The 22,650-nt window shown below is 49.6% G+C and overlaps 2 protein-coding genes and 1 pseudogene across 2 annotated transcripts in view; all 3 read left to right on the top strand.

Annotated features, from left to right (window-relative positions):
* The window catches only part of LOC149360532 (uncharacterized), a 91,741-nt gene extending 82,321 nt beyond the window's left edge, over positions 1-9,420 (top strand). The window contains exon 2 of the mRNA XM_089572376.1: positions 8,571-9,420. Coding sequence (XP_089428502.1) covers positions 8,571-9,341 — 771 coding nt within the window. The 3' untranslated portion in view covers positions 9,342-9,420. The remainder of the gene's footprint in view (positions 1-8,570) is intronic.
* On the top strand, positions 9,372-11,889 carry LOC149360534 (uncharacterized). The gene is made up of 10 exons (XM_089572379.1): positions 9,372-9,637; positions 9,719-9,896; positions 10,448-10,477; positions 10,560-10,613; positions 10,739-10,783; positions 10,964-11,011; positions 11,085-11,126; positions 11,221-11,349; positions 11,418-11,456; positions 11,541-11,889. Exons 1-10 carry the CDS (start codon positions 9,490-9,492, stop codon positions 11,779-11,781), a joined length of 954 nt encoding a protein of 317 aa, XP_089428505.1. The 5' UTR covers positions 9,372-9,489; the 3' UTR covers positions 11,782-11,889.
* A 7,982-nt stretch (positions 11,890-19,871) lies between these two features.
* Positions 19,872-21,232, top strand: LOC149360535 (uncharacterized; annotated as a pseudogene).
* Positions 21,233-22,650: the final 1,418 nt, after the last annotated feature.

Below are 22,650 nucleotides of genomic sequence, written 5' to 3' on the forward strand. Positions count from 1 at the left end.
TGCTCCTCTAGTGCTCGGCTTGACAAGATTTACGTTTCAACAGACATGTTAGCCAGCGTTTTTGGTTACTAGGTGCGGCCACACCTTCAGTGATCACTGCATGGGGTCTCTTCAGATTGGGAGGTACAGTCGGCGCATACTCCATCCTCGATGGGAGCTGTGGAAGATGAATGGCTGTCTGCTTTTAGATGAAATTTTCAAACGTGCTGTATCTACTTCCTTGAAGGACACATGATCAGGCGGTGATCTCTCAGTTTTGCAAAAATGGGACTTATTTAAACAAGAAACAAAAAAACATTGCTATTGAAGCCTCAGCAAGAATCGCGTTTTTGCACAGATATCACCTTCCAGATCTCGGCCGTACTTTGGTTGAGCTACATGAGCTATAGAGGATTAGCCCAAGTACCTATGTAGGAGATATCACTGCGGTAAAAGCAGAGCTACAGCAGTTTGAAACCGAAAGATACAAATGTGCCTCGATAAGGTCTCGGATCCGTAGGTTTCTGGATGAGCAACCATCTCGACGTGCCCTGAGTGATTACAGGCAGACTGCTCTCACTAAAGAAATATTGGAAATTAATTACAGTGGTTGCACATACAGCGATGGTCCTTGAATTATTGATGCTTTCTTTGACTATAACCGTAAGCTGTTTCGGGATTGTGCGGGAATAAATGTGAGATCACATTACAGTCGCTTATTAGAAGCCTTTCCCCGACTTGACGATGAGCATCGTGCTGTAGTGGAGGGGCCTATCACTTTAGACGAAATTAAATCTGCCATTTCTGACCTGACGGCTCAGTAATCTCCTGGGCCAGATGGCATTACTAGCGAATTCTATAAAACATTTTCCACATGCCTAGCGCCTGTCTTGATCGAGGTTTTCTAGGCTTCTTACGGTGTTGGTTTTTTGCCCCCCCCCCCCCCCCCCAATTTCTATTCTGTGCACACTACGTTAATTTCAAAAAGCACAGGTACAAATAGGTTTAAAGCAGTTGAGGATTATCGTCCAATTTCGCTCTGTAATGTAGATTACGAACTTTTTGCAAAGGATTTTTGCAATCTTCTGCAGCTAGTTGTCGCTCACTTAATTGGCATGCATCAGGTCTGCGGTATCAGAGGCTTCAGCATTCAAACTAATATTCATATTGCACGTTCAGTATTGGAGACAGTATCAGATGAGACCGGACAAGTAGCTATAATTCAGACTGACCTTGCCAAGGCCTTTTATAAAGTTCGTTACGATTTCTTGTTTGCGGTCTTTCTTGCATGCAGATATTATAAATGTTTCGCTTAGGGACATAAGAATGTGCTATAAGCAGTTCTATACAAGGCTAATTGTTAATTAAGAGCTAACTAAACCTATTCCTTTGAAATTATCTTTTCACCAAGGCTGTCCATTATCGCCTTTGTTGTTTGCCCTATATCTTGAACCCATTTGCCGCAGTATTATTAATAGCGCAACTATCCGTGATTTATCTCTGGCACAATGTGAAATTAAGGTTTTAGCCTATACAGATGATGTCACCCTCTTTTGGTCTGACAAAACGAGTGTGCTTGAGGCATTACATTTTACTGAACAGTTTTGCGAGGTATCAGGTGCGGCTCTTTAGATAAATCCAAGTTGTTTTTGTTGGGCCATTGGGGTACAACGCCAAGTCATTATGGTGGCATAAGCTGGAACTGCGGGACCCTTCGCTACCTAGGGACTGCGGGACCCTTCGCTACCTAGGGGTTCCTCTTCACAAGTTCGCAACAGTAGAGCCTACTGGGATTCACAGATAATCTTCATGAGGCGACAAACCCAGGCTTGGTTGGGTAGGGAACTGTCTGTATTTGCTAGGGCTCAACTCTGCACATTTTTTTTTATTTGCAAAACTTGACTATGTGCTGCAGGTTCTCCACTGTGCAATGAAGAAAGTGCCGGTGATGCACATAATATCTGCTACATTCGTATGACGTTCCCAACGGGAACCCTTCCGTTGCGATAACCTATTTCTTTGTCTTGAGTCTGGTGGAATAGGCCTTGCTCACTTATTCGTTCATCAGCTTGGTTCCCGTTTTTTCTTTTCCAAACCGGCAATCATCATCATCATCACCAGCCTGACTACGCCCACTGCAGGGCAAAGACCTCTCCCATGTCTCTCCAATTAGCCCTCTCCTTCACCAGTTGCGGCCACTGTATTTCCGCAAATTTCCTAATCTCATCCGCCCACCTAACTTCCTGCCGCCCCCTGTTACGCTTGCCTTACCTTGGTATCCACTCAGTTACCCTTAAGGACCAGCGGTTATCTTGCATTCACATTACACCCACTCCTTCTTTGTAGCTGTGCTCATTAGGAGTCTCAGTGCTCAGTTGCCTTTCCTGTTCGCACCGACTGGACACACTCTCTTCTTAAGGAAGTTGCTGACACCTTCAATTTCCTCACTGTGCGCTTTTCATGGGGCTACCTGTACAACCTCTCCACAAGGCAGATGACTCAGGCACTTACAGAGTATTTGTTTCCTGTACCTTTGTATCGGCAACCTTTTCTGGAGTTCCTTGACACCAGTGCTTTAAAACATGCTAGGCGAATGGGCGTTTCTTCTGTTGCGAAAACATTCGTCTTTAAACTGCACACGTCTACGCTGCCTGTGAAGGCATGGCTTCATGCTAAAGAGATGCTTGCGACATGGACGGTGAATTGTCACCTGTGCAGTACATTAGAGACAATTAACAATTGTTTTATTCTGTGCATTAATGCTATGTTCTAGGATATATTACAACGAACAATTGAGAAGGACATAGACGTCCCACGGTACAGTCTTCGTTTTTTGCCTGTGAAGAAAACCTGTGGTGTGCCATATGATCTATTTATGTTGCTGAGACTCTTTAGTCTGTGGAAGAGCCGCCTAGTGGACCGCCACGTCGAATCACCACGGTCGTCGGAATCTTTGTTTCGTGAATAATGCGCTTTGGTGCGGGGAGTATATGCTTCCTTGCAAGAGCCGCCTAGCTGGCTCCCCTATCTGGATGCATGTATGGGCCTCCCAGACCTTTAATGTTTTAGAAATTAGGGTCTTTCAGGGCTATGGTGGCCTGGTGTTTTGTGGCGCAAGCATGCTTTGATATTTCTTTTAGGCACTATTGCCTAGTGTCTCGCTGAGCGGAGTCAACGAAGGTATGTTTGCGCAGCCGCGGGTTCGACTCCCAGTCATGGATATTGGTTCAATTTCTTTTTCTTTTTTCATGGTTTCACCTGAAGGTCAAATTTTCACGGTTCGCGATTGAAGCCCCAGGTCCCGTAGTGAAGCTTTCGCTTCACTCTTCGGTCTAAGACCCTTTTCCCAAGTATCTCACCCTAGAAGAGCCAAGCACCAGGCCAGGGGAAATCTTGTACCCATTAAAGAAACCGGTGGGTACCCGGGGGCACTGGGGATCGAACCCAGTACCTCCCGAATGCGAGGCGGATGCTCTACCACAAGGCTACGCTTCGGTCAAAAAAGGGCCACAAGTTGGGCTTCTACCGCACGAGGCGGATTTATGGTTGCTTGACGGCGGAACTTATCTCTGATCCGTGAAGGCAACTTTTGGTCTAAGACTTTTGGTCAAAAAGACGTCGATCCACCATGGAACCCTCAAAAGAAACAGCGGACATGTACCTGGAGTACATAATACGTGTCCATGGTGAAAATGGGGACTCAAACAAAACGGAGACAAAGAAAGAAGACAACAGTACCAGCTTTTTTTTCACAACTGGTTTATTTGGAAGGAAACGACTTCTTAAATACAAACCGATACCAAAGGCAGTGACAAAAAACATAGTTATCATATCAGGGTTAAAAAACACAAATAACACGCTTCCTTCCAATAAACCAGTTGTGAAAAAGGCGCTCGTCCTGTTGTCTTCTTTCTCTGTCTCCGTTTTGTTCGCGCCCCCATTTTCACCATGAACAGCTTCCAACTAGGCCAACTTTCCATTCTGCTGGTCATACGTGTCACCGGATCAGGGAACATGCCCTTCTTCTGCCTTGAAATACGGACGCGCCTCCTCACTTAAGTGCAAGTCCTGTCTTCATCGGTATTCATGGTGGTAATAGTGCTAAGGTTTGTCGTGCACTGGTCCCGATACTTAACATTCTAGGTCCTCAGCCTTGCCTATACATGTTATGGCAGCGTAGCAATTAATTTCGGAGGCCAGTTTCCACCCAGTGTACATTTTGGTGTCATAAAGATGGTAACTCATGGCGGTAACATTTATAACAAATATGCAGCTGCATGATTTGTCAGAGCCCCGAGCATTCGATAGAGTATTTGGTGGCCCAACGTTATTGAGGTCAGAGAGTTGCTTTTACCATGCCAACTGCAATTAATCTCAGCTGACAGCCGCCAATCCCAGTTTAGAGTCGCGTAAGTATTTTACCTCTGAGCATGCACGCTAGTCTTTCCTTGAGGCAGACAACAGCTCAGCATCGTCGGCGTTGGCTTAAAAGATGAGCTTGGCAGGAGGAATGCCAGGGAACTTCCACTAACCATTTTCACGTCGCGTAGCTAAAAGTGCACTGCACTAGCCTTAAATACTTAGCAAATGCAAGCTTGGTTTTCTTTCGGTCCCTATGCTCGTTCGTATAGCGGTACAGGCGTTCCGCAACGCAGCACAAGATCGCATGTTCTATTCCTGGCTGTGGAGGCAACATTTCTGATGCACACGAATTGCGTAAACACCCTTGAGGTTTCTCTCCACATTAAATAACCCTAATTGGATGAAGTTAACGATGTTCTCTATATGGCGGGCATCATCTTACAACGTCGGCGCATTACACTGCTCAAGCAATGTCTAAATGTACTCGTAGGCTCTTTGGCCCAAATGCGGGAGCATGCGCGTTGCGGTTGACCTTTTATATTTAAGAGTCAGCATAGTTAGCTATGCTCTCAGCGTTCGTGTGGATAAACAAAAAAAGTTTTGCAGAGAACGCATTTCAACAACGAGCTCGGAGGAAATCGCAGGACGACATCTTCGCAGCTTTTCCGCCCCATCCATGTAGTCGCAGCAAGAAAAATACAAAGGCGCAAAAAATTATTCGGTGTCGACCGCAGTTTCAATACTTCTGCGCGTTGCCGTGGCGGTCGAATTTCGACCGAGGTAAAACTCTAGATCCTCGTGTAATGTGTGATGTCAGTGTACTTTAAAGAACGCTAGGTAGTCGAAATTTCCGGAGCCCTTCACTATGGCGCCCCTCATAGCCTATGTCGATCTGGGACATTAAACCCCCCGAAACAAGCAAACAAACTTAAAAAAGCACACGTGCACGCCGCGGCCGCGGCATCGAATGATCGCGCAGCACCTGAATTACGGCCGCCACAGCCATTGACTAGACAAACACCCTCGTGTGGCGCCATCTGTACGCACTCGAGAGAAGCGCATGGAGCACCGAACAAGATCTGGTCACGCCGCCGGGCGCAGTGTCAGCACCTAAATATATTCGTACACCGTGGTCCTAGCTTTATTCGCGCGTCGTCTAATGTTATTTACCTGCTACATGCGCAGTCTGTCGAAAACAAAACTAGAAAAGATGGGACAACTGAGGTCGACACTTATCGGACATCTTGCTGGAAAGTATCAGCCTCCCAAATGCACTCTCCGAACATTTCTAAAAGCGAGTCCCTGATGTTAATGAACACAACTCATCATTCTGCAATCAGCCTTTCCAAAAAATAAAACAGACTCAGTCCCAAAATATAAAAAAATTACCCGCCAGTTTTTACAGTACATGTTTTGCAACATTGCAATGCCGCCTGTTCTCGAGACTGAACTGGTTCTGTTGCTCCGACAAACACTACAGAAAATTCTGTTGTTACTGCAAGAATTTCTTTTCGTAGTACAGCACCAGGTATTAAAACGCTATACGAAAGTTATTTGCGATGCAGAAAATTTTCTCTGGTCTTTGGCAGGGAAGAGTTTGCAAAAAAGTAGGGGTGTGCGAATAGTGGTTTTTTGATTCGAAGCGAATTCGAAGCGAATAGCAATTTTCTTCGAATAATTTCGAAGCGAATAGTTCGAATAGTACTTCTGGCACTAAAAGAGGCTGAGTGACAGTAGGCATTTCCAAAACCATTTATTTTCCTAACACACGATGCCATTACACACTGCACTGAGGCTTTATTTAAAACCACACTTCAAAATTTTAACACCTAGAGTGAAGAACAATTTTTACTGGCAATTTATACTGGAAGAACAACTTTTACATTCCCAGACTTGCATTCCCTAGAGCAAGAATGGAAACGGCTGTACAAAACTCGCGCCGCAAGCGAAACGTCATTCGCACCGCTCGCGCGTCCTGGCAAAATTGTCCCCGGTATTACTTCCGAGCAGCACTCAGCATCGCGCTTCCATCAAGAATGCTCTCAGCCTCCAACGTATGGGAGTGCCCGAGTTGCGGCGACGGAGTTCGGCACACCACCGAAGATGGCTCAATGCCCTGATTACGGCGGCGTTCCGTTCCCATCAACGCGCAAGCAGTCAGAATAGCAAGAAAAGACGCCAGTCGTAGATGCCGAGCGTTAACGGCAGTAATCCTCCACGGGTGCACAATAAGCTTAGCGTTATCACACGCTAAAGGCGCCCTTCCCATTGTAAGTATACACTTCGGCGACATCGAGTCCCCGTGCTGCCGCTGAATTTTTCGCGCCTCCGCCGGTAATATGATGGCTTGCTTGAAAGCTGCCTAGAACGGTCGCTCATGTTCCGTACGCATGATTCGTCACCAGGGTGAAGCGATAGCGCGGTAGGGCTGCGTGTTTATCTTCGCATCTGTCCTATCTGGTAATCTTTTCTGCAACTCTAACGGGAAAAAAAATCGAGAGGCGGTGGAGCGGGCGCGGCTTCGTTGCTTATCTGATCTTCCAGTCAGCGTACGCCGCGGCGGACGCGGTTGTTGCGTTGTGTGACGCGCGTCTTTTTTCGTTTTTCTTTCTTTCCTCTTATCTTTGAACTCTCCTCTATCTGCACGTGGCAGCGGTGGTGGCTCGGCTAGAGCCAGTCGGCAGGCCCGTACACTTTCCTTTTCATCCTTCGCTCAGTCGCAACAACAACAACAGTAAACTGAGGTTTCTTGTTTTGAAGCTTAGACGACTCATGGCTGTGCTCTTCCTTCTTTGCGTCTGCCTCGACACGGTGGCAGCGACGCGGCTTATGGCAGCCTTAGTGCGGAGGCTAGGAGACGGCCAGAACGCAGGATCTTCCGCAAGAGCGCGTCGCCCTCACCTTTATTTCGTTTGTAGCTGGGTTCGCACCCCGACCTGGTTGTGATTCGTGTAATGACTGACCCCCGAGCGTTGAAAGCGCGATAAAAAAAAGCCATCTATGCGGCAATACTCGGAACTGAAACCACATGAAGCAAGCGGGCAAGCGCCCCAGAAACACTATTCGCGCGAGGCGAATATTTCGAAATTTCGAATACCGAGAATTCGGTTCGAAGCGAATATCGAATACCGTGCTATTCGATCGAATATTCGAAATTATCGAATATTCGCACACCCCTACAAAAAAGGCTTTCCTTACCCACAAATTGAAGACAAAGCAACATTCACGGAAAACCACCTCCAAATGGAAATTCGCATCTCTAAGATACTCTCCGGCATAGATGCGATAATTTTAGGTCATAGATAGGACAAAAAAAAAGTCTCTGCCTCTCCCGTAACCGAGAGTAAAGTAAGCATGAAATGTTTACGGGCCTCATGTCATCTCGGTGGACTCCCGAACCGCACCGTACAGGAAGGGAGGAACGCCACCACCCGTTCCGCGCGATGCCTTGCCATTTGAACGCAAGGTTTTTTGAGGAAAGGAAATGGCGCAGTAATTCTCTGCCATCTCGGTGGACACCCGAACCGCACCGTAATGGAAGGGAGGAACGCCACCACCCGTTCGGCGCGATGCCTTGCCCTTTGAACGCAGCGCTTCTCCCCCGGGCCCCTGTGCGCCTGCGCGGCTTTGCTTCGATGCGCGAAGCCCCTAAGAGATCACGTATGACAACGAAGTGTATCGTGGCATTTACGTGCTTTTTGCACGCGTTATTAGAAATCGGAAATTATAATTCCGTGCATTATCAAACGCACAGCGACTGACATCTTGATAAACATTGAGAAGGCACTGGCAGCAGTTATTTTTTGTGACTCCTTTGGAGACCAACCGGCGCTTGCATGCCGGTCGCGTAGGAGGGCATAGAGAGTCTCGTTAAATCTCGTTAAATAAAAAAAAAAGAGGTGGAGAAGGTGTATCTGTTCTCGCTTCGGCGAGCGCGGCTTCGGCCGCTTATCTGAGTTTTGAGCAGCGTCCGCTCCGGCGGACGCAGTTGTTGCTGCGACGCGCGTCTTTCCTTTCCTCTCTCTCCTTCCTCTGATCTTTTAACTCTCCTCTATCTGCACGTGGCAGCGGTGGTGGCTTGGCTCGAGCCAGTAGCAGGCCCGTGCAATTTCCTTTTCATCCTTCTCTCAGTCACAACACACACACAAATCTCGTTAAGTCTCGTACGGTGCCCGGATGCCGTTACGCTGCCCATCGAGCCAGCGGATCATCGAGCCTTTCCTGTCCAGGCGGGCCCCCGGATCCAGCGTCCCGGAGGTCCTGCCTGCTGCCCGGCGCCGCGCTCCTGCCGTGGTGACCCGGGCCCCGTCGCGATGGAGAGACCCTGCCCTGCAGTGCGCCCCACAAAGGCGCAATGCTTTTTGTTTACTGTGCCGGAACCTGTTCCGGCCAATCGCCTCATCGACCTGCTCGAGGAGGTGCTCGGAGTCGGGGGGCTGACATATTTGCAGCACCTTGGTGGTTTACGTTTCCTGGCGGCCGTGGCTTCCATGGCGCAGGCAGCGAAAATGGTGGCGTTGGGCTCGCTGCTCATCGCCGGAAAGGAGGTGCCACTGGAGCAGATGGGGGTTCCAGTGGTGCACGTGACGGTTTTCCGTCTCCCCCCGTGCGTCAGCGACGAGGACCTCGCCGCGGCGTTCCAACCGTACGGGAAGGTGCGCGCCATCACCGAGGTCGCCTTCCAGTCCAGGAACCGCATCGGGAACGGGACACGCCTGGTGAAGCTCGAGATGACCCGGGCTCCGCCGAACTTCCTGACGGTGGCCGGTGTTCGAGCCATGATTGAATACCGAGGCATGAAACGCGTCTGTTCCCGGTGCGGCGCCGAGGGCCACTTCGGCGCTGCGTGTAAAGGCGCGCTCACACTGGCGGGAAAACGCGCAACGCAGAACGTTTACCGCGCGCCGCTTGCCGCTCAAACCGGTTTTTCTCCCCCAGACAGGCTGCTGTGCCGTCCCGCAGAGCGATGGGTCCGGGAGCTATTTTTCCCGTGCCGCTGACGAGAACAGCCAATGGGGGCCGACCGTGAACCGTGACGTCGGTCCCAGTTCAGTGACCCCGTCGGCGGAGGCGAAGGCTGCGCGTGTCCTGCGAGGCACTCGGCGCATACCAATATCTTTCTCTTTGCTCGGCGGTTGCTTTGCCAGCATGAACATGCGACTGGAGGATTTTGAGCGCTTTCTTGAATGCATTCGACCCTACCATTTTCTTTACGACAAGACGCATTGCGATTACAAGGACACGGATGCCAAAATCAACCGGTGGGAAATAATCGGACTGGAGTTTGGCCTGACTGGTAAGTTTATTTCGTTGTGGAGTGTCTAATATCCGGAGTCGATCCACGTGTCTGTCAGCATAAGGAAAATATTTTCTGCAGCTGCCGAGGCGTCAGCGAAATTTAGGAATGCCAGGGACCGTTGGCTTAAGATTGTCAGCGGCACTGACGCCACATGTCGGAGTGGGGCACCCGGGAACAGCGGCAACGCCGCGAAAAAGTGGGCGCTCTTCCCCCTGATCGATGGTATGCTGCGAAGCACGCCACACTACGCCAGCAGGTAAGTATACTCACGCCTTTGCCGGCATGTTTTACCCTTTCAGTGTGAATCTTTTTCTGACTTGGTGCACAGCCACAGTGCTCCAAAAGTGCCTCCGCTACCTTTTTCGCAATGGGAAGCAGTAGCAGTGGTGCAGTTTCCTTCTTTGCTTGCGCTACTCGAACTTTTTCAGTGCCATAATTCTCTCTCAATGACCCGTACCGCTTCTTTCCATGCACACCTTTTCGTCTGCACTTTCGCAACGCGTGCTTAGCCACAATATCATAGAAAAGCTAGCTAGAATTGGTCGCGATTGGGCACCGCCTCGGGTCCCTTTGTGCTTGCTGCACTTTGCTTCGATACGCGGCCGCGCACGGCGGTATATATGCATACACCATGGTTCAGAACACAAAGCGGGGTGCGATTTTGAAACATTTTTTGATATCTCCCGCGGAAAATTGCAAATAAAGTTCACTTAATCTGAAAATTTACGTCTGGGAGAGTTAGAAGCCCTAGGCATGTTGCCTCACTGACAGTGCTGTAAACACTTGTTTTTTTTTTTTGCACCTCAGGATAACGACAAACATACCAAGGAAAACCGGGTATGTATGGTTATGAACTGCTGCTGTGATCTGCATGCATGCTTGAGCTCCAAAATGTTCTAGTCTGGCATCTGTTATGCAGACAAGCACCAGGGCCGAGTCAGGCAAGTTGCAGCAGATTTGCTACCCCAGAAAGGTAGGTAATATTGTCTGTTTGGCTGGCAAACATATACAATTATGTCAAGCTTATGACTGTATTTTAGGCAGGATTGAGGCAAGGTGTGAGGGCATTTTATTCTTCAGTGGAATTGTTTCATGCAGTACTGCCACAAGCCAGAGCTCTCCAGGCATGGAGCTTCTGGGAATGTGAGTACACACTCAATAAGCAAGTGTGTATTGTGTTATACACGACACACTACAGATATGGAAATTTTTATACCTTAGAATGATAAACCACGCATTTGTGCTTCTCAGTATGCTTTCAAGCAGTGTTGGTACAAGGAGAGTACAAAGAATGTCATGTTTCAATACATTTATTTGATGCAGTGCTGATATAAACAACCAGAGCCCTGCAGAAACACAACTCCTCGCATTGTAAGTAGACACATCCATACACAAGTCTATATCATGCTGCAAGTTCAGTGAAATCACATTTTATACAATCCAGGTACGACGACACAGTTATCAGTTCGGATGACGACGACAGCAGGTAAGATCTACCATCCTTTTTACTGACATTTGCACGCATTTTGCAGTAAGTGATCTACATCAGAAAGTTCGGAAGTGCATTGTTTGTCACGCAGCCCAGCACCTGCTCAATCTAGGTTGCCAGGGTATAGCAGCCCTTCACCTGCTCAAAACTGGAGGCCACCGCCTCCGAGCCCTGCAACAGCTGAGACTGAGCTACTTCAGCGATACGCACCACCAGCCAGGTAGACAAGCAAGCAAACTTTGTCATGTAGTCATTCCTTGACTTGTTTTTGTGCTTTTTCTTCTCAAGGCTGTCCAAAGAAACTCCTTCAGGAGGGCCACCTTCACGGTATGTACTTGCAAGTTTCATACTTCGTAACACAAGAGAGATAAAAAAATGATGTAAAACAATACAATTTTCATCATTTTGCAGAAGGAGGAAGAGGACAGGAGAAAATTTTGAAGACTGCGTCAAGGCGACCCTCGACAAATGTGCTGGCAGTCTTGCCAATATTACTAGACAAAGGAACGAAGAAGGATATGATGACGACAGCGACGCCACGGGCCGCTTGGTCACCGTGAAGCTTCGTGCTCTGCCAGCAAGGCAGCGATCAGAGGCTATATTTAAAATATCTAAAATTTTGTATGAAGCTGAACAAGAAAGCCTCCAGTAAAGTAATTGACTTGATTTTGAGGGAAATAAAGCGTGCAATTGTTTCAACTCAAAAGTATGATGCCTGCATTCATTTTAAAGAACATCTTTTAGAGCAGATACAGCATTATCCTGCTTGTTTTACCTTCTGTCCTGCACGGTTGACGATCCTTTCTTGCCATGGAAGTTTCCCATCTGTGACAAAATATTGTGCCAATCTGTCGCGCACATCCATTGCAGACCTGCAATACAACATCGGAGCAGCTCAACATACACTGTATAAAAATGTTTGTTGACGTAGGCCTTCCATTTTTACCTTGCAGAGTGGCAGCCTTGTCCATTTATCCCTCTCAGTGCTGGAAGGTCATTGCCGTCTGTCCTCCATAATCCAGCAGTTTCATTACCTTGCCAGTCCTCACTGTCGGCATATCCAGGTGGGCTGTAGGCAGATCGTGCCAATGCACTCTCTGACATCATAAAGTTGTGTAGCACAACACATGCCTTACAGATGTTTTCGGTTGTTTCTTCTGATGCTCTAAAGGGTCTCCTTAAAATTCGCCATCTAGCAGCCATTATCCCAAACGAATTTTCGATGACCCGGCGAGCCCGGCTTAAGCGGTAGTTAAAAGTAGCTCTCTGTTCGTACTCCTCGCGTCCAGATGGGCTTAATCTGTGCTTCTGCAGGTCTAGAAAGGACAACATGAGGCATATTAATGAGAGAATCTTGCCACTCTAAATCATTTTAAATTTTAACAATAGGGTAAAGGAACAAGAAAAATAAAGTGATTGATGGCTGTGTTTGACAAAATGCTCTCTGGTTACAATGGCGCATTACAAAATGCATTGTGTCACCCAGAATGGCTTGCATCAAATACTTGATTTTAAAATAAAGTAAGCTGGGTTATTATAAGTACTACTGCTTTTGATTAAAAATATGTTGCTGGTTACTGTTACAAAAAATAGAGATTTTAATGCGGACTTCATGGCTCACAAGCAAAACTGTCTGTTTAAATGTGCATAATGCTGTTTGGTCCTGTTTGACTATGGTACTTCACCCAGATATTTGCTCTAAAATGGAAAACAAATAACAGAAGTAAACAACAGCAACTACAGTGAGTATCATGCAATTACTGGCTGTAAAATGCATAATGCTATATATAAACAGGCTCACCACGACGGGCATAGGGACGCATGAGGAATGTTTTCAAAGGGAAGGCTTCATCGCCTACAATCACATAGGGAACGAGACCTGCCGACCCGACAGTGGTGGGGGATGGAACACCACACAAGTTTTCGCTGAGGCTTTTGAGCAAATCTGACCGCAAAAATATACCAGAATCTCCTTCACCACCATAGTGGCAAAGATCCACATATGTGAATCTGAAACAAAGCGGCATAACAGAAGGAAATCAGTAAGCTAATAATATAGCTCTCATCGAGCTATAATAGCTCGATGAGAAAGGCCAGGTCAAACCTCTCCAAAATAAATGACATCACTATGGGACAATATTTCAAGCAGGTATTGATAAATATAATAAGCGCATGTTATCAGCACGTTATGCAGTTTATAGGCACTTTTAGCACTTTATATATTTCACACAATTGCCCTTATTTCTTACCTTACAGTCGCAGAAAAATCATGACAAGTGCCCATTGCCACGTGTGAATTATAACTATATGTTCTGAAAGTCTTAGATCTCAGGAGCCTGGCATCATTAATTATATTGCCAATAAGTATTAGTAGCTAAGTATGAAGACCGAAAAGATGCAAACTGGAAAACCACCGACTTGGGGCTGCAGTCAAGAAATGTTTCTTTGACAAGCACTAAAAGAATGCAAAGAACCAAAAGGAACACGGACTTTCTCTTGATAATGAGGGCACCTATCTAAGGCACATTTACATTCACAGTAATTTGATGACTAATCAAAACTGGCATCGGTGCAGCATTAAGAAAAAAAAACACAAGCAATATAGAGTAAGAGTTTTTGAAAACCAATATCATTTTCTGGCATCCCTTCCTTTTTTTCCCAAACCCTTTCAAACAAACAAATTGGCAAGCACTTCCTCTGCATTCAATGAGGATCTTGGTCTGGTCTAGTTGGTTCATTGTTTTTGTGACAGACAGAAAGGGCGTTGCGCCCATCCTGTCCTGTGTCTTCCTCTCGTGTTCTCGCTCCATAGCGCTCGGTCGCAAAAACATTCTCTACAGATGCTCGTGGTCTGTTGCTGCATTTCTGACAGCATTCAGTCTACTTTGCCATTAATATTTAGCATTCGTGCAACCAAAATAGCAAAATACTGCGGTGTACATGGCTAGAATAAAGTTGAAACCAAGTGCAGATAATAACTTTACCTGTAATGAGCATCACAGCAGGCCAAAAGAACAACACTGAAAGTTTTTTTGTAGTTGAGATTCCTTGAACCAGAGTTATTTGGGCATTCAATGTTTACATGTTTGCCATCAAGGCTCCCAATGCAATTTGGAAAATTCCAGTACTGTTCCATGTCAAATGCAATCTGAAACAAACACAAATTTGGCAGCCATTAAATGGCTTAGTAAACAATTTCATGGAAGTGGGGAGAGAGAATAGTGCATATAATAAGCAACGAAAATTATGCAGACATAAAAATCCTCATCCCTGCTTCCTGTTCGTTCAGCTGAAATGAGTTTCTTTCAGAAGCATGAATAATTTAACGAGTTTCAAACATTTACACATAGGTCTTGCAAAACAAAACAATTCATAGAAAAACATATCAAAAGACCTCTGAAGATACGAGATTTCACTGCATATTCACAATGCAAAAAGCACAGGAAGACTAAAGTAAAGGAGGCACTCAGTGTAGCACTGACCATTCCATTAAACTTGCACTACATGTCACGGCAGCATGTATAATGCTTTAATAAGTTGTTCGGTTCGTTGGAGAAAAGAGATATTTGCTTCCCCAAAATTTGTCTGTTCTTAATTTCAGATGAAGGGTTATGCTGAACTGTCACCGCAGGGTGGCCTAAAGAGTAACGTGAAAATTATAGTCGTCCATGCAGTGAGCTAGCACTGAACAGCTTTACATTGCTAGGAATGGGGTGGCAAGGTTGATATGGATGTCACAACACATCATCTGTGGCCTCCATTTTATGTTTTGAGACTCCTATTCAAGTGCTGTTTTTTCAGAAAACTAATTTCTCTCACCTTTCTCCATTCTATCTCAGTCTGAGGAAAAGGAATGTATGTATCCCACAGATTCTTCCATATTGCAGCCGTGGTTTCTCTTATGAGAAGTGAAGCTGTAGATCGGCCTATCAAAAAGTTGTATGACAAGCTGCGGAATGTTTCCCCATTTGCAAGAAACCTGGAAAACAATCACATATGTTATAGAAATTGAACAGTGGTATAACTGACCGGCATATTTTGTACGAAAACGAAACTAATTAAAAGTTAAAACAGCAATGTGTCTCATTACGCTGCACTGAAAGATAAAAATTTTACATTTTGCTCTACAAATATGAAAATTGCGGTAGGCCACATACAACATTTCCTCTTTCCTACACTCTTTCCCTTTCATGAAAGGAAAAGTGCTTCACCTTGGTGTTGCATGCGCTGCAGAAAAGCAAATTTTTTATACTGAACATTAAAACAATTATCATCGTCAAAACTCAAAAGAAAACATTCGACAGAAGTCTGTCTGGTTGGGAAATTTTAATGTTAGGAGAAGGTAAGTGACGCCAACCAAGTAAAATACAGGAAAAACACGACGTTTCGGGACCGGCTCGGCCCCTTCTTCACGGTGTGACTACGGGCGAGCGCAGCTTGGCTTTTTAAGCCCCTGCGTGGAGGACCTGCGGGTCAATGGCCGCAGCCCATGGACGTAGGATGAGGGGAGAGTCCCCAGGGAACGATTAACATTCTCTCGTGTTTGCTGAATGTGCCACGACTCGAGTAGAAGCCTCCTGCGTGGGTTAGCTTCCGTTTCCAATACAATGGTGCTGTCGAAGTCAATTCGGTGGTCACACCCTTCACAGTGTTCGGCCACGGCGCTGCGTTGACGATTCATGTGACGGACGTCCGCTCTCTGTTGGTTCATCCTTTCCGCGAAGTTCTTCGTTTCCCCTATGTACGACGCCGGGCAGACGGTACACGGAATTTTGTACACGACGCCCTGGGCCTTTTCTCTGGGCTGCCGGTTTTTTGGGCGGGGGAGAAGGCGACCGATAGTGCTGGTCGGTTTGTGTGTTGTCAGCACTCCTTTTCCGAGAATGCGACCGAGCGTCTCGCTCACGCCTCTCACGTAGGGGATGCAAACACGTTTCCGCTTCTGGCACGCGTCTGAGGAAATAATAGACCGGATTTTGTTTTGCCTTTCTTGTTTCCTGATAATGCGCCGGACGAATGAGCTTGGGTAGCCGTTGTTTTGGAGGTCAGAAATGACTCGGTTCTTCTCCTTCCTTTTTTCTTCACGTGAGGAACATATGGAGTCGGCTCTCTTCAGTAATGACGTCACGACAGGTGCTTTGTGCGGGATGGGATGGTTCGAATCGAAATGTAGGTACCGTCCTGTGTGGGTTGGCTTCCTGTGCACCGAGGACTGCAGGCCTTTGTCGTGCCTTGTAAGTAGGACATCCAGAAAAGGCAGGCTGCCCTGCTGTTCATGTTCAACAGTAAATTGTATGGCCGGTTCAACTGAATTTAGATGACTCTGGAGGTTTTCTATCTCTGAGGTTTTCACCACACAAAAGCAGTCGTCTACATAACGGAGGAATAACTTTGGCTTGGGATTAAAGGAGGAGAGGGCTCGGCTTTCGACGTCTTCCATGGTTAGGTTAGCCACTGTGACTGAAATCGATGCCCCCATAGCAGTTCCGGTTGTTTGCTTGAAAAATTCTCCGTTGTAGGTGAAAAAGGTACCGCGCAGACAGAGGTCGAGAAAGGCGACATACCTCATCGACGTTGAGTGGAGTTCTCTCGTGCAGCGTTTGGTCGTTTTCGAGTGCGCTGCGAGCAACGGACACAGCAAGGGGAACCGGTACGCAGGTAAATAACGACACCACGTCAAACGAGACTAGGCCTTCGTCTTCCTCCACGGTAAGGTTCGAGACAAGTTGGACGAAATACCGCGAATTCTGTACATGCGTGGGTGTTCTGCCGGCGAGCGGCGCCAGCACCTTGTGCAGGTAGTCCGAGAGACGTCGCAGAGGAGACAGAGTGAAGTCTACAATTGGCCGAAGGGGGATGCCAGGTTTGTGAATTTTAGGTAGCCCGTAAAAGCCTGGAGCTGAGCCGTTTCTGGAGATGAGGCGGAGGTAAAGCCTTCTCCCCCGCCCAAAAAACCGGCAGCCCAGAGAAAAGGCCCAGGGCATCGTGTACAAAATTCCGTGTTCCGTCTGCCCGGCGTCGTACATAGGGGAAACGAAGAACTTCGCGGAAAGGATGAACCAACACAGAGCGGACGTCCGTCACATGAATCGTCAACGCAGCGCCGTGGCCGAACACTGTGAAGGGTGTGACCACCGAATTGACTTCGACAGCACCATTGTATTGGAAACGGAAGCTAACCCACGCAGGATGCTTCTACTCGAGTCGTGGCACATACAGCAAACACGAGAGAATGTTAATCAAGTAACACTTGTTGCTGGGCTAGTTGGTGCATTATTCTTCGTACAAAAGTTAGCGTAAAACACGACACACACAAGAAACACACACACACAAGTCCTGTCTACCTTTCTTGTGTGTGTCGTGTTTTGCGCTAGCTTTTGTACGAAGAATGTTAATCGTTCCCTGGGGACTCTCCCCTCATCCTGCATCCATGGGCTGCGGCCATTGACCCGCAGGTCCTCAACACAGGGGCTTAAAATGCCAAGCTGCGCTCGCCCGTAGTCACACCGTGAAGAAGGGGCCGAGCCGGTCCCGAAACGTCGTGTTTTTCCTGTATTTTACTTGGTTGGCGTCACTTACCTTATCCTAAAATTATCATCGTGCTTTATGCATTCTTCTAGTCACAACACAACATGCAGCTAATTAGCAATAACTTGCAGTTTCAGCCCCTTGTACTAGTTTTACTAACTGCCAGTGACGCCACAGTTTAGGACAACGTGCATGAAAGCCGCGTTTACATTTCTGAAAGGGGCTCCAATAAAATGGTTGCATCTGACAAAAACGTGGACCACATGATGGGTTGTAAATAATGATTCGAAAAATACTTGCTCGCGGCGGCGCCTAGAAACCGGAAGCGTTCTGTCCCATCAGCTCTATATCATGGGTTGAAATTCCAGTCACGTGAGACGTAGCGAAAAATATTAATTTCCTTATACTGTGCGCAGTGTAATTAATCTCCAGGTGCTAATAAGCACTATCCATAACAGCTCACATTACATGGTGCAGCTTCAGCAATTAAATCTGCGGTAAGCTGTTAACCATTTCAATTAATTAGATATGATTAGAAATGGACACTCACCGTACTGTTATTGCCAGACGATCGTGGGCCGAAATCGGATCCCTGAATGGGGTCACCTGACGGCTGAGGCTATGCTCGACCAAGCCCAGCAATGTGTCGAAGGTGCTGGGAGGCATCCGAAGGTAGCTAAAAGGCGACAAGTACTATGTCAGTTATATCCCGTACGACGAGCACAGACTTTACGAATACCTGATAAGAAACTACTTACTCGCGAAAGTAGGGCTCGTCTTCCGCCCGCAGCCGTGGCAGCAATAGGCGCGCCTGCCCTTCTCGATCTCGACGACGCAACATCGGTCTCACCCAAAATCGGCGCTTCCGTGCATTCTGTGCACGGCGACGGCGCAGAAGCAGCGAACAAACAATTATCATCACGTTTACCGTAGCCAACAGCTCATCGTTCGAACCAGCCATCCTCCGGACAAAAAGGGCGACGGGAGGAAAGCTGGCAGACGTAGCAGACGACAAGACGACGAGTGGAAAAGCGCGCGCTTTCGTGTCTTCTCTGGTGTCACGTGACTATTCCCTTCTCTCTCTGCTCGTTCGGATCCTCCCTCAACGCCTCCTCTCTCTACATTCCAACACAACCGCAGCGAGAAAACGCGCGCAGTGTGAGCGTCATTCCGGGGAGCTACGACGCAGCGGCGCCGTTGACGCTGCGCCTCTGCGGTAAGTTTGCCGCTAGTGTGAGCGCGCCTTAAGGCGGTGCGCTGCGGCCGGTGCGGCGCGTACGGACACATCGGCGCCAACTGCAAGCCGGTATGCAAGAGGTGCGGAAGCGACCACCCGTCCTCCGACTGCGTCGTGCCGCGGTCCTACGCGGCGGCCGCGGCTGCTGCGGCAGCCAGACCTTCCCAGGAGCCTGGTGTACAACCCGGGCCGAAGGCGACACCTGAGGGAGCTGGCGCCGGTTCGAGCGGCGCGGCACAGGAGGCGGCGGCGAGCCCTCTCGAGGGGGCTGACGTGCGGGACGACGCCGCGACCAAGCCCGATGACGACCAGGCGGGCACGGAGACGGCGGGCACCTCGTCCGGCAATCCGCGACGGAGCTGTCCACGGGCAACTCCGACGTCGCGGAATCGACCTCGTCCGAGTCTGACGACTCGCAGGGCGAGTCCTCTTTTGTGGAACCTCCGAGTTTGGAGGTTTCGCTGCTTGACGCGCCCACGGCGGCGCAGCACGAGGGCACGGGCACGGACACCACGTCGCCTGGCTCGCCCTCCCCCAGTGACGCCCCGAGCAGCGACGGCTCAAGCGAGTCGCGACCGAAGCCGCCGCACATCCCGGTCGCCCTACCGCCGCAGGGCCCGTGCGCAGCTAAGTTGGTGCGGGGGGCGCGCAAGGCTCTCGAGCTCGACGACCCCAAGCGCCAGCTCTCCTCGTCGTCGGACGGCGGCGCGACCTGCTCTTCGGCCACCCAGGCGCCGAAGAAGAAACCGAGGACGGCAGACGACGACGGCGACGGCGTCCACATGGACGTCGAGGGAAACGAATAGTTTCCGCCATGGCGCCTCCTCGCCGGACTTCAGGCCCTACTGGGCCTTTTCCTCCTCCCCTCCCTGCTCGGCGCCCGCCCGAGCGCCGTTCTTTTGACGCTCTACGGCGCCGTTATCTTTTCGGCGCGCTGGCTCCGTCGGCGCGTTTGGACGGTGTTGCGCGGTGGACGGTGTTTGCGCGGTGGAGTGTGTTGGTGCGTGTGTGACTGTGTGTTGCTGCCGCAGCCGCGCGCATCGGCCGGACCTTTCCACCGCGCAACCATTAGCACCGCTTGGCATCGTCGTCCCGCCGCCGCGGGGCCGCCAGCCAGGACGCCAGCAGGGACCCGGGACGCCTCCCAAGCGCCTCGACGCCCCCCCAGCGCCGGTGTATCAACGCACTCGCAGACTCTATCCGCAGAACTGTACTGTGAGTCCGTCAGCGCTTTGTTTTGTTTACTTGTTTCGTTGTTTATTTTTGTTACATTGCTTCCTTTATTTTCATGATGGCTGTTTTTCGTTTCGCCTCCTTTAACGCGCAGGGTTTTCGCTCTCCCGATAAGCAACGGGAGGTGCTTCACCTTGCGCGTTCGTACCAAATTGATGTTTTGTTTTTGCAGGAGTGTAATTTTCGCACCCCTGCAGACGTTATTTCTTTCCGTTCACGCTTTCATGTCGATGCTTTCTTTTCCTTGACGGACTCACGGTCTTGCGGTGTGGGCGTTGTTTTCCTCACGCCGGCTTTCCGCGCAGGTGCGCATTGTACCTTTGGTTACGATGGTCGAGTACTGGTGGTGGACATTTTCCTCGACGGGCGGAGGACTCGCTTTGTAAACCTGTACGCGCCCGTCACGCGATCTCTGACAGGCGAGTTTTTCCGCTCTCTTACATCTCACCTGCTTGAATCCGTGTCATATGTCCTGCTGGGGGATTTTAATTGCGTCCTAGACTCGTGGCGTGACATTCAGGGCCCCGGTCAAGGTGCGTCCAATTATTACGCCAAGGAGCTAGGCAAACTGGTTCGCCAGCTGCACCTTACGGACGCGTGGGTCGAACTGCACGGGAACCTTTTCGTTGCCACACGTGCTAGGGGCCGTAGCGCCAGTCGAATCGACCGGGTGTACCTACCTCCAGCCCTCGAGCCGCAACTAGTATCCTGCGAGGTAGTGCCATTTCCACCAGGCGCCCGAGCAATCAGCGACCACTTACCTGTCGCGGTATCCTTGAGGTGCGCTTCGGGCCGAATTGCGACGTTCTCTACTTGGAGAATGGACATCTCACTCTTGGTGGACGACCAGAGCATTCGCGACATCCGTGCAGATTTGGTGGACTCTGTTGCCCTCTTTGAGTTCAGTCCCTTGATTTGGGACGCCCTGAAAACACGATGGCGAGAAGTTCTCATTCGGGCTGGCAGAGCAAAGCACGCGCGGAAGACTGCGGCGCTCAACGACGTGCTACGCCGCATGCGTATCGTGAAGCAAGGGGGTGAGCTCACCTTTGCGATGCGAGAGTACCTGGACACTCTTCGCGTCCGGTACCACCGCATCCTGGAAGAGGGGTCTCAGGCCTCCTGTACCGCAGCGAATCTCCGCATGCCGTCGCAGGAACGCGCTGACCTCTTTCACGCGAACAGCTGCCGCCACAAGAGCGACCGACCGGCCCGTATTGGAAGCGTAACTATGCCAGATGCGAGCAGGTCCAAGACATCGAGCACGTCTTCCGTGATCACTTTGCCCATCTCTTTGCGTCGCAAGGCCTGTGCGAGTGGGATGGGTTTGACGCTGCTGTAGACGCCTTTTGCGCCGCCCTTCCCCACGCGCCCGACGACGCGGAATCGGCTCTTTGCGCTCGCGCCACGCGGGAGGAGGTCTACGCAGTCTTAAGCGACATGAATCGCGCCTCCGCACCCGGACCAGATGGTCTAGTCTCCGGGTTTTACTACACCTTCTTTGATGTGCTCGGGGACTTCCTCACGCATTTGGTGAACGCCTTCCTCGTGGAAGGAGCTAAGCCACCGTCTTTCGGTGCGGGCCGAATCGTGTTGATACCAAAGCAGGGAACAACGTCGTCATGCCCGACGGCGTGGCGGCCGATAACCCTGCTCAATACTGACTACAAACTGGTCGCCTCGATTCTCGTCGCTCGCTTGCGTCTTCTTTTGCCAAACCTCGTTAGCCCCTTCCAGGCTTGCGCTGTTCCTGGCCGTTCGGTCTTTGCGTCGCCCACGCTCACGCGCGATGTGTTCGCATACGCACACGCGAAAGGGACTAGCGGGGTTTTTGTTTCCTTAGACCAAGCTAAGGCCTTTGATAGAGTAGAGCATCGCTACTTATACTCCGTTTTGCGGTGCTTTGGGCTGCCTGCCAGCTTCATTGAGCGCATCAAATCGTTGTACTCGGGCCTCACGGCCGAACTCTTGTTGAACGGGTCAGTCACCGCTCCTTTCCCCGTAACACGTGGCGTGCGCCAGGGATGCCCTCTTTCTCCAGCTCTGTTCGTCCTGTCTTTGGACCCCCTGCTGCGCAGCGTCGCCTCCAACGAACGCATCCGCGGCTTTCCATTGACAGGACAGGAAACAATCGTCGTCTCGGCCTATGCCGACGATATTTCAATCTTCGTCCGAGACACCCGGAGTTTTGAGGCCTTCCTGGCCGTATTTACTACTTACGCGGCGCTGTCTGGTGCCGAGCTCAACGCCAGCAAGAGCAGGGCGCTTCGTTTTGAGACCTTCAGCGATCCCCTCCCGGTGCCCATTCCTTTCGTGGACGGGGTCCGAGTGCTAGGAGTCCTTTTTGAGCAGAGCGGGTGGTGGTGAAAACATTTATTACGAATGAGCAGGAGGTATGTTTGGATCAGCCCGTAAGGGACCGATCCTTACAAACACTAGGTGGAGGTCCCTAGTATGGGACCCCAGTGGCGGTTGCCGCCGCCCGGGCGCGCCCGACTAAGGCTTGTTGGGCCTGTAAGTCGT

Source organism: Amblyomma mixtum, chromosome 2 (genome assembly GCF_055824585.1).
Source record: "Amblyomma mixtum isolate Tamu chromosome 2, ASM5582458v1, whole genome shotgun sequence".
NCBI classification, from domain to species: domain Eukaryota; kingdom Metazoa; phylum Arthropoda; class Arachnida; order Ixodida; family Ixodidae; genus Amblyomma; species Amblyomma mixtum.

Coding starts and splice junctions, on each gene's coding strand:
- LOC149360534 (XM_089572379.1), top strand. CDS start 9,490: ATGAACATGCGACTGGAGGATTTTGAGCGCTTTCTTGAATGCATTCGA. Junction 10,478..10,559: donor AACATACCAAGGAAAACCGG/GTATGTATGGTT, acceptor TCTGTTATGCAG/ACAAGCACCAGGGCCGAGTC. Junction 11,350..11,417: donor CGATACGCACCACCAGCCAG/GTAGACAAGCAA, acceptor TTTCTTCTCAAG/GCTGTCCAAAGAAACTCCTT.